Source organism: Aspergillus pseudotamarii (genome assembly GCF_009193445.1).
Source record: "Aspergillus pseudotamarii strain CBS 117625 unplaced genomic scaffold BDV38scaffold_71, whole genome shotgun sequence".
Classification (NCBI taxonomy): Eukaryota; Fungi; Ascomycota; class Eurotiomycetes; order Eurotiales; family Aspergillaceae; genus Aspergillus; species Aspergillus pseudotamarii.
This window is the reverse complement of record NW_022475085.1, coordinates 137,169-151,890: the sequence shown is the minus strand read 5'-3', so window position 1 is coordinate 151,890 and position 14,722 is coordinate 137,169. Positions and strand designations below refer to the sequence as shown.

The window sequence follows — 14,722 nt, the reverse complement described above, 5'->3', positions numbered from 1 at the left end:
GAGATATTCAAGTAGTAAAAAGGATTGATTTGTATGGAATACAGAGCTGCGCAGGGTATGTCGCAACGATGAGAGTATAAAGACGTCTATCTTATATGGAACACACACAAAAGATAGAGGAAGATTGAGTATGGATTGCGTATGCAAGGATTCCTTGTGCAAGTGCTTCCCGTACTCACTCTCTCCAAAGCTCTACAAGACGTCGACGAGAGACATCCTCGGCGTTGTTGAAGTACTTGCATGCGCAGGGTGCTTACCGAATACGTTAACTATAGCGTTATTACCTAATACCTCTAATTCAGGAGCTTGAGAGGCACGTTTTTTGAACCAAGTACGGAGTATATATCGTGTTATATCAGTTTCGCACGGGTGCTTGTTCTTCTCGTCCATCTACCGGCTTTTGCCGTGACTAGCTGATGTGAGTTGGCCTAAAAACCCGAGGACCTAGGTCGGTCGTAATTTAGTTAAGCCAAGAGTCCGGACGACAGAGACAAAGGTAAGTTCGGCCTCCCACGTGGGTCCGGGGAGGGAACACGTACTAGTATGTACAGTCTCAGCTCCGAGAGCACTTTTTACCACTAGAATCGTCTGCCGTTCAGGGGGGGCTTCTACCGTTTCTCCCTTTTGCCTCTTACAAGGTTGAGGGAAACAAGGAATTGGCTTAGTTACGCTCTGTAATCTATTTGAAGTTGTCGTTGAAATGGACGAGTGAGTCTTGATCTCATCGCTTGGAAAGTCGCGCGCTGATTGGAACAGATTCTCCGCATCAATCAGACCCTCCGCGTTGGGGAAGCTTGCAACGCTAGCAGTCAGATCACCGGAGGGTGATGAGAAATCAGACATTACCCGCATCTCTCGACAATTACAACTTTCGACGTCTTATCCGCGTGATTTGAATGGTGTTTTACGAAATCAGGCGCCAACATCGCGGGTGCCTATGGTCCGTCGTCAACGCTTGCATCTCATACATCAGCCAGAAACACATATACTGACTTTCGTAGGGCATCCGAGAACTAGATGTATTAATCGCATTGTGTAAAGCCTCTCCTTCTGTGGACAAGCCCGAGCATGCCTCTAGGTTGGTTGCACAGCTATCTCGCTACCTTCCTGAGGCCCACAGTCAGCTTTTCCGTCCTTCGCCTTTCCTGCATTACATAAAACCTTCCCCTTGGGAGGCACTCACCAACAATGTCACCATGGCTCTTCTTTCATTGGGCTCCGAATCTCGATATCCGTTGCTGCGAGAGACTATTCTCAATGCGGTTGATAAGTACCTGGAGCACTGCGCCAAATCTGTTCAAGCTGCGACGCCTTTCACACATCATGATTCCGGGTCAGATTATCCCGGCACGGCTTATGAAGCCGTCAGTATATTATCGATGACAGTTTCCCTGGTTGGCTTTCTGGAGGCCTCTACTAGGTTTGCTTCCTTCTGGACAGCCATCGAGAAATTAAGGATAGTCGAGAATATGCGGTTAATATTGTCCGGGGGCTTTATGGTTGCTGTCGAGACAGCATCATCTATCGTACGTAATGCAAATATGTCTGACAACATGCTTCGAGATTGGAGGAGATACACTCGGCGTTATGTTGCCGATGGACGCCCTTTAGGAGCTATGCTGCTGCAGGAAGGATTCATGCGCTTTGTCAAAGCGTGTACAACTTCACTCGTTGGAGCACACAATATGTCAGAGGATGAATTGCTGGACGATTATATGGGTGGTGTTGGCATCGCTAGGAGCCACGATACGGACGAAATCGCTCTTATCAATCGTACGGCAGAGATCATCGATGATCAGGTCAGGCTACTAGAGGATGATTCTGATTATCTGCAGCTTGGCTCACACTTGCAGCAACGACTGACTTACTCAGTGAAGGCGTTCGCCTTTATCGGGTATCTAAATTGTGTTTTGAGTGGAAGGGTAAATAGCGAAGACTTCCTGTCTTGGTTAGAGAACACTTTGGCGGATCCGAATCAAATGTCATGCCCCGAGCTTGCAACGGCAACTTTAAAAAGCATAGCAATAGTTGCACGAATGTCACTAAACAGCGCTTCTTCCGGAAGTCGCTCTCTCTTGAGGTTCATTGTCGAAGGTGGCATTCCAGCTGAGCAGACAGCTTCTGTTGCTGCGAAATGCCTTGCCCAAGTTCTTGGTGTTTTGTCTCAAGATGCTGTTATCACGACTTTGTACTCACTTGGGAATGTTCTGAGTCCTGGTTCGGGCACCGAGAAAGTATATTATGGACAGTCAACGGGAGATGTTCCTGGCCATAGCAATGCTTTTACCAGCTTCTCCCAAGCGAAGCAAGATAGTGAGGCCTCTCTTTCTGTCACTGGCGAGGAAGGCAGTGTGCATTACAGAAACGTTGTCCACGCCATCGTGACGATTGCTACACATTCTAATGACGAAAAAATATGCGCCTTAGCACAATCAATGCTACTCCAAAAGATCGGTAAAGTCTGTGCTTCTGTTGATGCCTATATCATCAAGGAAACAGCTGCGTTATCTCTGAGCACAGCTCAAGGCGAATTTCACCTTCTTCTCAAATTCTACGACCGGGCCTACTGGGATGGGGTCACTAAGGGATATAGCAACGTTGCTAACGCGGTAGAGAGCGCAATGGCCTACCTTTCTGTCACACTACAGAGAAACACCCCCATTTACAGGACATATTTGACTCATTTGCTAGAGAGCATCGTAAATAAGGGAGACGCGACGGATTTTGAGAATGAGCGCCAAAAAGAAATTACCTTGGCTCCTAACGATCTCAGCCCCCTTTTGAAACCACTTGCGTTGCTTGTCTCTGATCGAGCGACTCCTAGAAACTGCGCGGATATTGCAGACTATGACCAGGACATATCTACTTTGTTTCGTGATGCCTGGTTCAACATTGCTGTTCACGGGATCTCACTTACCTCGGCCGTTGCTCGAACCCATATGAAGGAGCTGCGCATATTGGCAAAATATTCGCCACCACTTGTTTCTGAAGACCGCATGGAAATGCTTGAAAGTGACGTGGAGCTTAATACAATTCTCAGACGTGGCATGGGGCCACAGCGTCTCGTGGAACAGAAGAAAATCCTGATTACAGAGCTTCCCAGCCGCGAGTCTGAGATCAAACGCTTGAATTATCCAAAAGCAGTTTTCCTTAATGCAGCGTTGTTGGTGGAAAGTCTCCGTGCATCTTCAGGAAACTGCACTAAAGTCCTCAGTTACTTCCGGGACCCGGCCTTAACTACCATCGAGATGGCTAGCTGCATGACTGCAATTGCAGAGAAAGTGGTAAACACTTATGTCTCGCTGACGCTACCTGGTAGACATGAAGATTTCTCGGTCCCATTCTTGTCGAAGGAACTGGGTGGTTTCTTTGTGGCTTGCTGTCATAGAGTAGAAAGAGTACAGAACGTCGCTGTACTCTGCGCTAATAAGATCATCAATGAATGCCCATCAGCTCTATGTGAAAAAGACTCTCTCTTTGCCCTCCTCGAACTTTTGACAGTTATGTGGCAATCTTGCCTTGAAGAAGAACTCGATGAATTCGAGTGGAAACCCTCGTTCACTTCACCCACGGGAATAGTCAAAGTTGACTTACCTGATAACTATCACTTTAGAAGGAAAACTTTGGATGTATTCCTCGAACGAGCTCGGGCATGGGTCACGGCCGTGATGGATATCGCTCCCCTAGATATCAAGGGTCTTCTTCAGGTATGTCCCAATTCTGTTTTCTGAAGCATGTATCTCACTAGTGGCTAGACCTATTTATCCGCATCCGAGGACAGCAATGGCTTTGGCAATATTTCTATGGGTAGATCGTTTGCACTTGATATGGGATCGCTCATCTCCAAAAGCGATCAGCGGCTGGGTAAGCTCACCAGCTCATCAGTGTACAGTCAAGACTTATTCCTAATACATCTCAATTCTGCTTAGGATCAATTGAGCCATATGGGATCAACAGGGTCGACGTTGCTTCTGAATTCATGGCCCAGTACACTACACGCCAAAAATATCGATATCCGGATACGCGGTTATCTAAATTTCTAGGATGGGAAAACAGTCAGTGTATCCTTATCAATTCAACAAGTTTATTGAGCTGATCAAACAATTTCAGGCCCCAGGATCAATGCGTCTCTGTTGTTTCAGCTGGAGTCAAAAGATGTTGTTGAGAATAGGCTATCCTACATATATGAGCAGATTAGCCTGGGATATGAAGTTTCATTCCTGGAGGTTAGAGATGGGTTGCGGAAGGCTGCCGCTCTCTTGTGCTGTGGTGGTGATCATCATCCTTCTATTCCTCATTACCTTGTGTCTTTACCCTTTGAGTTATTCTCGACGGAGTCAATAGACCTCGGAATCTCTCTGTGGCTGGGGGCGATCCATGAGAATCCAACTGTGGAGCCCAAGATTCTAGTTGAGGTAGCTGAGGCATGGGAGAAGACAATCTTGCGTAAGAAGGGTCTGTTCGACCCATCTTTTGAGTAAGGTCCCTATTCTTACATCTTGTACCATTGAAACTGACTCGTTACAACTTAGTTATGTTGATCCGCTGTACGCAAAGATTGAGCTCCTGCCTACTGATAAGGCACTGATGCTACAAAAACAACAAAAAGCCCACAAGGTTCTCTCACCGCACTCACATGTTCTCCAGTTTTTTGAGAGCCACTTCAGTGCAATTCAGCTAGGAAACCTACAAGATCAACAACTGTTTTGTCGCCTCATTGACAAGACTTCTGTCGGCCTTATGCAAACGAGCGGGCATCCCCTATCTCGCGAGCTTCACTTTCGTATCATTTTGTTTGGTCTTAAGGTCCTGAAGCATTTCAGTTCGGTGGACCCGGCCTGTTCTTGGAAGCTTAAAGACCAACTCTTGTCTGCCGCCCTGAGTTGGTTTAGACATCCACCTAGGTATGTTGTCATTAAATCACATGCTGCCGAAGCTATTTTCTAATGTGTGCATCTGCAGGTGGTCCTTCGGAGGCAATCGACTGCAGATCAAGGCTGAAGATAAAGTCCTTAGTGACGTCGCGTCTGCTCTGGTTAATGTCTCTAATGTCGCTTGTCACACGCTGGGACCGTATAAGTCACTGCAGGCAAAACAAGATCTGCTCTATGCCCTTCTTGAAAATGAGAGGTCACGTCTCAAGGTTTGGCTATATCCTTTGGATCAAGATCGTAAACACTACATGCCTCAGTCTTCTGGGAGCAAGAACTTTATGGAGGTTCGTTGGCCTTATTTGCAACACCCATTTCGTTCTCCTTTCCCCAAGCCCTCTCAAAGTAAGAGTCTAATTTTACCTCAGGAGGCCACTTCTTTGTTACGGCTTGCTTGGGCTGAGCATCCGGGTTTAGCCATTCAACTTGGTGCACGTTTCCCATCCGTGAAGCTGAAGAATGATATTCGTTGGTTATTGCTCAACTTCCCGGAAAAGGTTATCGATGAGCCCAGTAGCCTTGAAATCATGCTCGGTGCTACTCTTCCTGCAGATGTCTCATTCCAGTTGAAGGTAGGGTTACGTACATACTCGATAGATTCATCTCAGTTCAAGGCTAATTTAAACAGTATTTGCTTTACTGGGCACCCGTGAATCCCACCGAAGCTCTAACATATTTCTTACCTGCTTATGGAAATCACCCCTTCATCCTGCAGTATGCGATGAAAACATTGGAAAGTCATTCAATTGACGTTCGTTTCTATTTTGTTCCACAATTGGTGCAGGCTCTACGATATGATGCGTTAGGTTACGTAGAGCGCTATATCATGGAAACAGCTAAACAATCTCAATTATTTGCGCACCAGGCAATTTGGAATATGAAAGCCAATTCATACAAAGACGAGGATTCTCAAATTGTGAGTGAAGCGACCCTTATCTGGAACAATTTTGTTAACATATGGAAAACAGCCGGATCCACTCAAGCCAACCCTGGACAAATTTATGGACTCTCTCATTGCCAGCTTCACTCACGAGGAACGCGACTTCTACGAAAGGGAATTCTCCTTCTTCAATGACATCACAGGTATCTCAGGGAAGCTCCGGCCGTATATCAAAAGAAGTAAACCCGAGAAGAAAGAAAAAATTGAGGAAGAGCTTCGCAAAATCAAAGTGGAGGTCGGTGTTTACCTCCCTAGCAATCCCGATGGCGTTGTTGTCGGCATCGATCGCAAGTCAGGGAAACCACTTCAAAGCCACGCAAAAGCTCCATACATGGCGACTTTCAGAATCCAAAAGACGAGGACTCGATTTGATTCAGGAGGCGCCATAAGTCTTTCAGGACAACACGCTTTGACTCAGGACCAAAAAGCTCGCTTGGACTTGGAGCAAGAGACCTACGAGGTTTGGCAGTCGGCAATTTTCAAAGTCGGTGACGACTGCCGTCAGGACATGTTGGCCCTGCAGATGATTGCTGCTTTCCGGAGCATCTTCAGTAGTGTCGGGCTTGATGTTTGGGTATTCCCCTACCGAGTAACTTCGACAGCTCCCGGATGTGGTGTTATTGATGTCCTCCCTAATTCAATTTCTCGTGACATGCTGGGTCGTGAGGCAGTGAATGGGCTCTATGATTATTTCGTTTCCAAGTACGGCGGCGAGGACTCTATTAAGTTCCAGGAGGCACGTACTAATTTTGTCAAGAGCATGGCGGCATATTCTGTTATTTCCTATCTTCTACAGTTCAAGGATCGCCACAACGGGAACATCATGGTTGATGATGCTGGTCACATTATACACATTGACTTTGGATTCTGCTTCGATATTGCGCCTGGAGGCGTTCGCTTCGAGCGCGCACCGTTCAAACTCACTTCTGAAATGGTTGCCGTGATGAGCGGTACTCAACACACGCATGCTCATGCCTCCGGTGGTAATTCTTACAACCCTACAAGCACACAACCCTATCGGTGGTTCGAGTCATTGGTTGTGAAGGCGTTCCTTGCATCCCGCCCCTACAGTGCCAAATTAGCCCACATTGTCTCCTTGATGCTTGATAGTGGCTTACCCTGTTTCAAGCCTGATACACTGAAGAACTTCCGGGACCGATTTGTTTTGGAGAGGAGCGAGAGAGATGCGGCCGAATACATGCGGGAGCTTGTCCGCAAATCCTACATGAGTGTCTCTACTAAGGGTTATGATCAATTTCAGTTGTTGACGAATGGTATCCCTTACTAGGTCGGATCGGATACCGCCGTAATTGTGCTCACCTGTCACCTTTCTTCGGTTTCGTCCTTATACCAAGAACGTCTTTAAGCACTTTTCATCTCTTTCTTCAAGGGGGCGGGGATGGGGAGGTGGGAGTGGGACTAAAGTCCTAACTCCCTCATTATATTGAAATACGGGTCTTTCAAATACTCTATATTGCACCATTCTCGAGTAGCTTACTTCCCAGTGTACTGCCAGTCAAGAACAATAACGAGCGACCTTCTCTTCCATCTCTTTGTTTGAGGGATTCAGGTGTTGCTTGTTCAAGGACCAAAGCAGGTTATTTCCGTTGGAGGCGTCAATAAACTAGATAAATAGATACACAAAATACAACATAAAATAACGTATGGTCGAAACCTTTAATCATCGGGTTGAGCATTGCTGAACACAGATCTAACGTTGCAGGGCTCACCACGCTAATATTTGAAAGTTGCCTCCCTTTTTTTTTTTGAAAGTCTTTGTGCGAGAAGGCGCAGGTAACAGGGGAAAACGCAGACGCGAAATGGAGAAAAAGTTTAATATTGATCAACTTAACACTATATGGTAAATGTTATATTTCCACTACAGAGTACGGAATATTTTGATTTCTTATTGCTATAGATATTTTGCCCATCAGGGGATAGATACCCCCACTCATTTTATTCGCTCTTCAAACCCCTTGGGGAATATTAGGGGGAGCCCACTCCCTATACTCAAGGGCACTTATTCTTATAGATTACAAAAGAGTTGTGACAATTAAATAGTTAAGGGAGGTGGAAATAACAGGGCTGCACACAGGATCAGTACCCTACATCATTTGTATTGTCATTTCATATAGGCTTAATTCAAAAGACTATCAAACCAGGCACATATACAGTACCATGGTTTTAAAGATATTAACTGCTATGACATACATTCAAATGGAAAATGGGAAATGGGAAAGGTCATTACCCTTTCGTGTATGTATCAGGGCAATAATGGCTACGCAGCCCATACTGCTTCATTTTTTCGGGCATATGCTTAACTATAACTATTTGGAAAATGTTATAAACAAGAACAACAAATTACAAACAGATCAAAAGAAAGGAAATGAAAAAAGAAAAGAAAAACAAATGATGTAAATAGAACTGTGTAACTCTCCCTCTCTCTCTCTCTCTCTCTCTCTCTCTGTGTGTGTGTGTGTGTGTGTGTGTGTGTGTGTGTTTTTGTTTGTTTGTTGCAGTTGTTATAACACCGACAACCATTTTAGGACGACCTAGGGTCATTTCAACCATGTGTCCTAGAATCGCGAGTGCAATGAACATGAGGTCTGACCAGCAGAGTTCTGAGAAAAAGAACGAAAGATAAGCATGCGCTAAATCAACAATACAATCATTACCTTGATTACAAAATGATTCGTGCCCGAATTTGACTAAAGACTGTCACCCTTTTGGATCTCTCGCCTCGCTTCCCTCTCTTTTTATGATTTTTTCTATTTGTGGGTTGTGCTAAAATAGTCGGGAGCTAATTGCAAAATCGGCTCCAATATCTTTCATTCCGTAGATAAACCGGATGGGTGTATCATGAAAAGGGCAGCCAGCTGACTAACCGATCTTAACATGCTTTGCGAATGCAGAATCGGAAGTACCACATTGATCAGCTGCAATGGCTTATTTTTCGTGTCCATTCCTGTTTTAGATCCTTCACCTCGCCCGTCTCTCTTTGGTCCTTGTGGTAAGGGGAGATGGAGTGCTAGACAGGAACGAAGAGGTAGGAAGAACTTAAGTCCACATGCCTAATCCATAAAATCTCCACGGAGTATTTTCTCCTGAAAGAAATCCGGTTTAGTTTGCCGGGGTTGCTTGGGCATCTCCCGGGCTGGTTGTTCCATTGAAGCAATGGAGGCCGCTCGCTGATGCTGCCCAGACTGAACCGTGTTTGCTGTATGCTGTCCTTGATGTGTATTTGAGGAATTGTTTCCAATCGACGGGGCACGCTCGGCGCGGGTTCGAAGAGCTTCGGACCAATTGAAGCCTTCGCCTAATGGTCGCCAAGACGGGTTAGATCTATCGTTCTCAGGAATCACTTTATGTGTACTTGCAGCTATTGAAACAGCGGTGGTATTGACAGAAGTGCAGCTGACTGGCGACGCATATGAGCGCCCTCCAGCCATGGATGACCTAGGAGAGGGATATCTACCATTGCCTGTGCTTCCTCCGCGGACATCTCGCAATGCCTGTGCGCCAAAAGAAACTCTCCGTGCGAACGGAGAGCTCGGGGTGGCACTAGGAGGGCCATTCTCATTATCCTCTATGACTGCGTCCTCGAGGCTTGCGGGATTGGATCCCATGGAGCTAGACACGCTACCATGTCGCAAGTTTCTTCCCCCAAACGGTGAAGTCTGGGTTGGTGAGCCTGAAAGCCCTAGCGTGGTAATGGATAGTCGTCGCCCATGGTGCGACTGTGCGTTGGCTACAGCACTAGCCATTGGACCCGTTGGAACGCTTGAGGTGGTCCCTTGATTCCCGGATTTCGACAGATAATCAGCTAGGCCAAGGCCGGACGCCAAGGAAGCTCGACGCTGTCGGGATGATGGAGGAACAGAGATGGGTGAAGTCGAGCGACCGCCCGACATCCTTATGAAGACCTAGGTGAACAACCCTGTGAGGTTATTCAACAGAGTTGATGATTTAGGAGGGAGTGTGGCAGGAAGCGTGTCGGATATGGTTGACGGGCTAAATGAGCACGTAGCCGGGGAAGACGCCCCCTTTTCCACGAGTATAAACAAGTAGATGCGGACGGAAGATGTTAACCGTAAATTGAGGTTACAGGTTCGTGCTCAGGGTATCAAACACGGTATGACGTCAAACCGTGGTAAACAACTAGCAAGGAGAGAGCGGTGCAGAACAGGAAGAAGCGAGTTCCTTACTCCGTAATGTGCACACAGGTCTGTTAAGGGGGAATCAGTCAGCCAGTTATGTCACACAAAGATACCGAAATATGGATGTATTCCTAACGATGCAACAGTAGTGGTGGCAAGAGCGACAGGAAAAGGTGCCGAAGTCGCTGCGGTTGGCAGAGGCAGAGCCACCGCCAGGGATACGGGGTGCTATTTGATAATCCAGGCAAGAAACGGGAGGGAACAGAGGAGGAGAGAAGCTAGGGAATGCGGAAAGAGCGGGTTTTCATACCTTTTGATCGACCAGCTAGCTGCAGAGGGAGTGGAGAGCTCCAGTGGTTGAAGGGGGGAGCATGAATGGATTCAATCGATTCTCTCTTGGCACAAAACTCGCCAGTGTATGGTATGAACTTTCAGGGAGTGGAGAAAACGCCAACTCTGGGGAAGGCTACCACAAAAGGACTTTCTAAGGAGCTACCATGCCAGGAGCTCCTAGGAGCTACTTTACCAGGGAATGATTTACCGGTACCCCGGTAATAGTTCATAGGTAGAGTACGTAGTACTTAGGAAAGACAGTTGGTTGGGATAATAGAGGAAGGATAAATGAAGAGGGGTTTTAACAAAACGAAGAGTAATCTCGAGTGAAAAGGAAGATCAGATGAAGAATGACCTGTACAGTAAGGTTTAGGTAACTTTACCCCACGATTGACCGTGGGCCAGAACCGGTCTAGCCTCCTTGGGGTTGGATCCGGGGGCAACTCGATGATTCATCTCATCGCCATGACTGATGAGGTCAATGGCCAAAGATATGGTAAAATCCCCCTTATAAGCAACCCCGATAAAGGGATTTTCGTCTATTCCTCCATCCAGAGTTGCTTATAAGGGATTAAAGTGGGTCTCTTCAACTAATTATATAATTTAAAACATAACCAACTAGGAGAAATAATCACATGCCTCACTACCTTTTTCTAGTAGTGATTTTAGATTTACAATCTCTCCCACACAACACATTATCACCAACATCTAGAATATATATTTCTATCTCTCTACCACACTGTCAATTACTATTGGAATGCCGTTAACTATGTAGAAAAACCAATAAATATACTACATAAACTATATACAGTTTTTGAAACTTCTAGTTATAACTAGTTTTTATAAAGATTTCATAGAAGCAATGCTCCGCTATAAGCAATTCAGATGGTTTATAAAGGGGGTTTATTGTTAGTTAACATGGTATTGGATTGGATCCGTAATAGGACCACAACTTGGGCGGAGGAGGAAAATTGGAAACGACAAATAATTAAGGATTAGAATCTACACAGTATATATCGATCGATCAATTTTTCTATCAATCTGTCCGTTTTGACCCACCGATCACATGTTAGCCTACCACCACCTACAGTTTACTATTTGCCGAGAAGGGCTTAAATGTCTGGTTTCAGGCTCTCAGCTGAAATGGAAAGGGAGCCAAGATTTCGCTGATCTGTTGGAGCTTACTCATGTTCTTATTTACTTCAACAAGCGCAGACCCTCTAGACGAGGAATTATACTTGTTAATGTTAGTCAGTAAGATTAGTTAACTGTACTGAAGCCTTCCACCAATCAATAGGCGGCCTCCTACTCCTCGTAGAAGTCTGAGACCTAAATATTCCAAGTTCTTAGGCGCATATTTTGTTTTTATTAGAATAAATTCAATACTTTTCAAAGTTATAACTCTGCCCCTAAATTCATATATATTATTAGGAAAAGTAGATATATATATCTATATGTTGTATATTAAGATTCAAATACTCCGTACAGTGCTCCCTAAAACCCTAATATTTAATGGTGTACAGTAAGAGATATAGCCAAGGCCCTATATTCCACAAGACTAAATAGCTCATGTAAGAACATGGATAACAAGTTTCATACAACTCCTCACACCGCACTACAAAATAGAACAATATATACGTCAAGTATAGCAAGAGTGTCTATTTAGCATAACATTTTCTACTACCCTAAGCATCACAAACGTAAGATGCGACAGCTATTATTAACTACACTAATAATCATAGAACGTTATATGATGTATCCCTCTTTGCCCTTCTGCCGCACCTTTTCCTATATTTCCTCTTTTCCTTCGCCCCCCCTTTTCGTGGTCTTCTATTATTCTTCTACCTTCATCCAAAGATGGGGAGGAAAGCAAAGAATAAAATTAGCAAAAAAGACCATACTCACGTATTGATTCGTTTATAGAGAGAGACTTTGGGGTTAAGCCGTGAGATTCTGAGCATCAACCTACTCGAGAATGCCTTAGCTTATTCTTCTTCATCTCATTCTTCTTTCACTTCACCCAGGGTAAGGTGTGTGGAATAGCTGCACAAGCCTCTCCCCGACAGTCGGCTCAATCTCTGTGCCATCCCGGGCAATTTTGATTTCTCGGTTTGCGTTCCAAGGGTTTCGCAAACCACGTGTGCGGTAGAAAGGGACTCGTTCTGTTGAAAGCCATTGGATCCGGAACGGTTTCCCGATAGATTGGAAGCCCGACTCTGCTACCTCCTCGGCTACGTCCGCGATGTTCTTATCAATCTTGCTTCCGCCTTCATCTTCCGATGAGTCTGCTTCCCAGAACACAGTTCCCCGCGCAAGATCATTGATAATCCGTCCATTTGGGGCGGTGGACGTCGCTGGAGTTGGTATCAAATCTAAGTCCTCGGACTCGGCCTGGACATGGCTAGGGCGAGGCAGCACCTCCATAATCAAGCTATCGTCCTCTTGGATTGGAGACACCATCCGAGCGTACCCATAATACTCGCCAGACTTATTGGCGGAAAAGACAAGGTAGACATTATCCGTAGTCTAGTTTCCAACTGTATTAACTCAAGGTACTCTCTTCTCTTTGTCGCCTTCCACCTTGATTTGAATATAAGACTCACCTGATAGGCCTGGTTCAAGTTGTCCTCGTTATGCGCCTGCGTTGCCCAGATCCCACTTTGTCTACTCAGTTCGAGGTCATCTATAGACAGGCTCTTGACAATGAAATATCTGTTTGGCATTCGAGGACTCGAATATGTACTATCAGCGATCTTTTTCACCAGCATATTTCCATTCTGTTCGTTATGTATAGCATCAGTACCATTCTCAGCTTGAGATGAAAAACTCGATGAATCGGGTTGCGGAGGAGACATCGAATCTCGACGTAGTCGACAAACGAGACGTGCTCCATGAAACCTCGTGTCGTGGAATCTCGATAGCGCTGCAAGGCAAGTCACTTCCGTCTTGTAATTGACAAAGGCACAGTTGCTTTTCGATATGAGAAAGACACTTTCAACATCATGAGTGGCATCCCGCGCGAAATAGTCTTTCAGTTCATTGATGTCTGCCCCAGGGGGTAGATTTCCAACCCATAAAGCATGACCAGATTGTTTTGGCTTCCTTGGGGGCCCTCGCGGCGTTATGGGCCTGGTAAGATTGATTGGGTGTGGAGCTGCATCTGCCAAATGAGTGTCAGTTTATGAAAAGGTGGACCATGAGCCATTAATCTGCCGCATAGTTCTCCCTTTTCTACTTACCCATTGTGGAAGGTCGAGCTTGGGTGGATCTCATAGGAATTGATCCATCCACGATAGTCTTTGAGACGTCATAGTCTGACTCTGGGCTACGTGACTTGGACCATTTTGAAAGAGTTGCTGATGCTTTAGCGGGGTTCCCTTGGGTATTGTGGGATGGGCGATGTGAATGTAAGTGGATTGTCACGTTTGCTTGAACTGCACTCTGTCCATGAGATGCCGCATACGTAGGCGGAGCATAGTGAGTTTCCCCGTATCCGGCTTGCGGGATTTCCAAGTGCGCTGGTGAGCTGTAATCTATCGGCTGATACCTAGACCCAGTATACTGAGGTGGCATATGTTGCTGCTGTTGTTGTTGTTGCTGCTGCCACTCCTGTGAGTAAAGTGGATATGCTTGAGGGAACGGGTTATTGAAAGGCATGTTCATGTTTGGTGTTGTCTCAGGGAACAATGGTAGAGGGTGCATTGATGAGTATACCACTCCATGACCAGGTCCTGTGGGAAAAAAGCGCTGTGGCATCACACACCGGTCCAAAACAACAGTGTGAGCTTGGTAGCTGGGTAGCGCGGGCCTCATGCTGCTCATGCTCGGCGTCACTGCAGGCAATCCACGGCCATTATATCTCACACAAATAGTATCTTCGGGGTATTGACGTATACTATGTGGTTGAGAGTCCTGTAGGAATCCAATGTCTGTACGATGCCAGCTTCAGTATCGAGTTCTTCCGTTGCTCAGTAACTTGCGCTTATAATAGGTAGCACTGACCGGACTTTTGAGTTGCTGTTGCCGATGAGTCGGCTTTCTTAGGGTTTGACGATGGACTGCCACCTGGTGCTGCCCTTGCTGATTTCGAATCGTCTGAAGAAGCACTATCTGCGGTGTTCGTCATGACAGGACCTAGAGCACCAGAAACACGGTGCAAAAGCAAGCCTCGAAGCAGTTAGTCGACTATCTACAGTGGATAGTGCCAACCATCCAGTATAGGAAAAGGATATTACAGCACATACCTTCCTCAAAGTTCTTTTACCTACGTGCAATTGTTCTTGATGCTGTAGTAGTACTTCACTGCAGTGAAAATGATATGTCCATGTGTTAGAAAATGCCGTGCCCTCTGCGAAATAACT

The 14,722-nt window shown here is 45.8% G+C and overlaps 3 protein-coding genes across 3 annotated transcripts; 1 reads left to right on the top strand and 2 right to left on the bottom strand.

Annotated features, from left to right (window-relative positions):
• The first annotated feature begins 616 nt into the window (after positions 1–616).
• stt4 (1-phosphatidylinositol 4-kinase STT4) lies at positions 617–7,664 on the top strand. The gene is made up of 11 exons (XM_032055818.1): positions 617–708; positions 757–940; positions 1,002–3,707; positions 3,756–3,864; positions 3,930–4,055; positions 4,111–4,477; positions 4,533–4,904; positions 4,963–5,218; positions 5,300–5,503; positions 5,560–5,847; positions 5,900–7,664. The coding sequence occupies exons 1-11, from the start codon at positions 701–703 to the stop codon at positions 7,157–7,159; spliced, it is 5,880 nt and encodes a 1,959-aa protein (XP_031909204.1). The 5' UTR covers positions 617–700; the 3' UTR covers positions 7,160–7,664.
• A 1,043-nt stretch (positions 7,665–8,707) lies between these two features.
• BDV38DRAFT_194322 (uncharacterized protein) lies at positions 8,708–10,173 on the bottom strand. The gene has a single exon (XM_032052319.1). The coding sequence runs from the start codon at positions 9,780–9,782 to the stop codon at positions 8,943–8,945; it is 840 nt and encodes a 279-aa protein (XP_031909203.1). The 5' UTR covers positions 9,783–10,173; the 3' UTR covers positions 8,708–8,942.
• A 2,204-nt stretch (positions 10,174–12,377) lies between these two features.
• BDV38DRAFT_287116 (putative YT521-B-like splicing factor) lies at positions 12,378–14,487 on the bottom strand (the record flags this gene model as incomplete). Its single annotated transcript, XM_032060801.1, has 4 exons — positions 12,378–12,887; positions 12,965–13,521; positions 13,601–14,290; positions 14,364–14,487. 4 exons carry the CDS (start codon positions 14,485–14,487, stop codon positions 12,378–12,380), a joined length of 1,881 nt encoding a protein of 626 aa, XP_031909202.1.
• Positions 14,488–14,722: the final 235 nt, after the last annotated feature.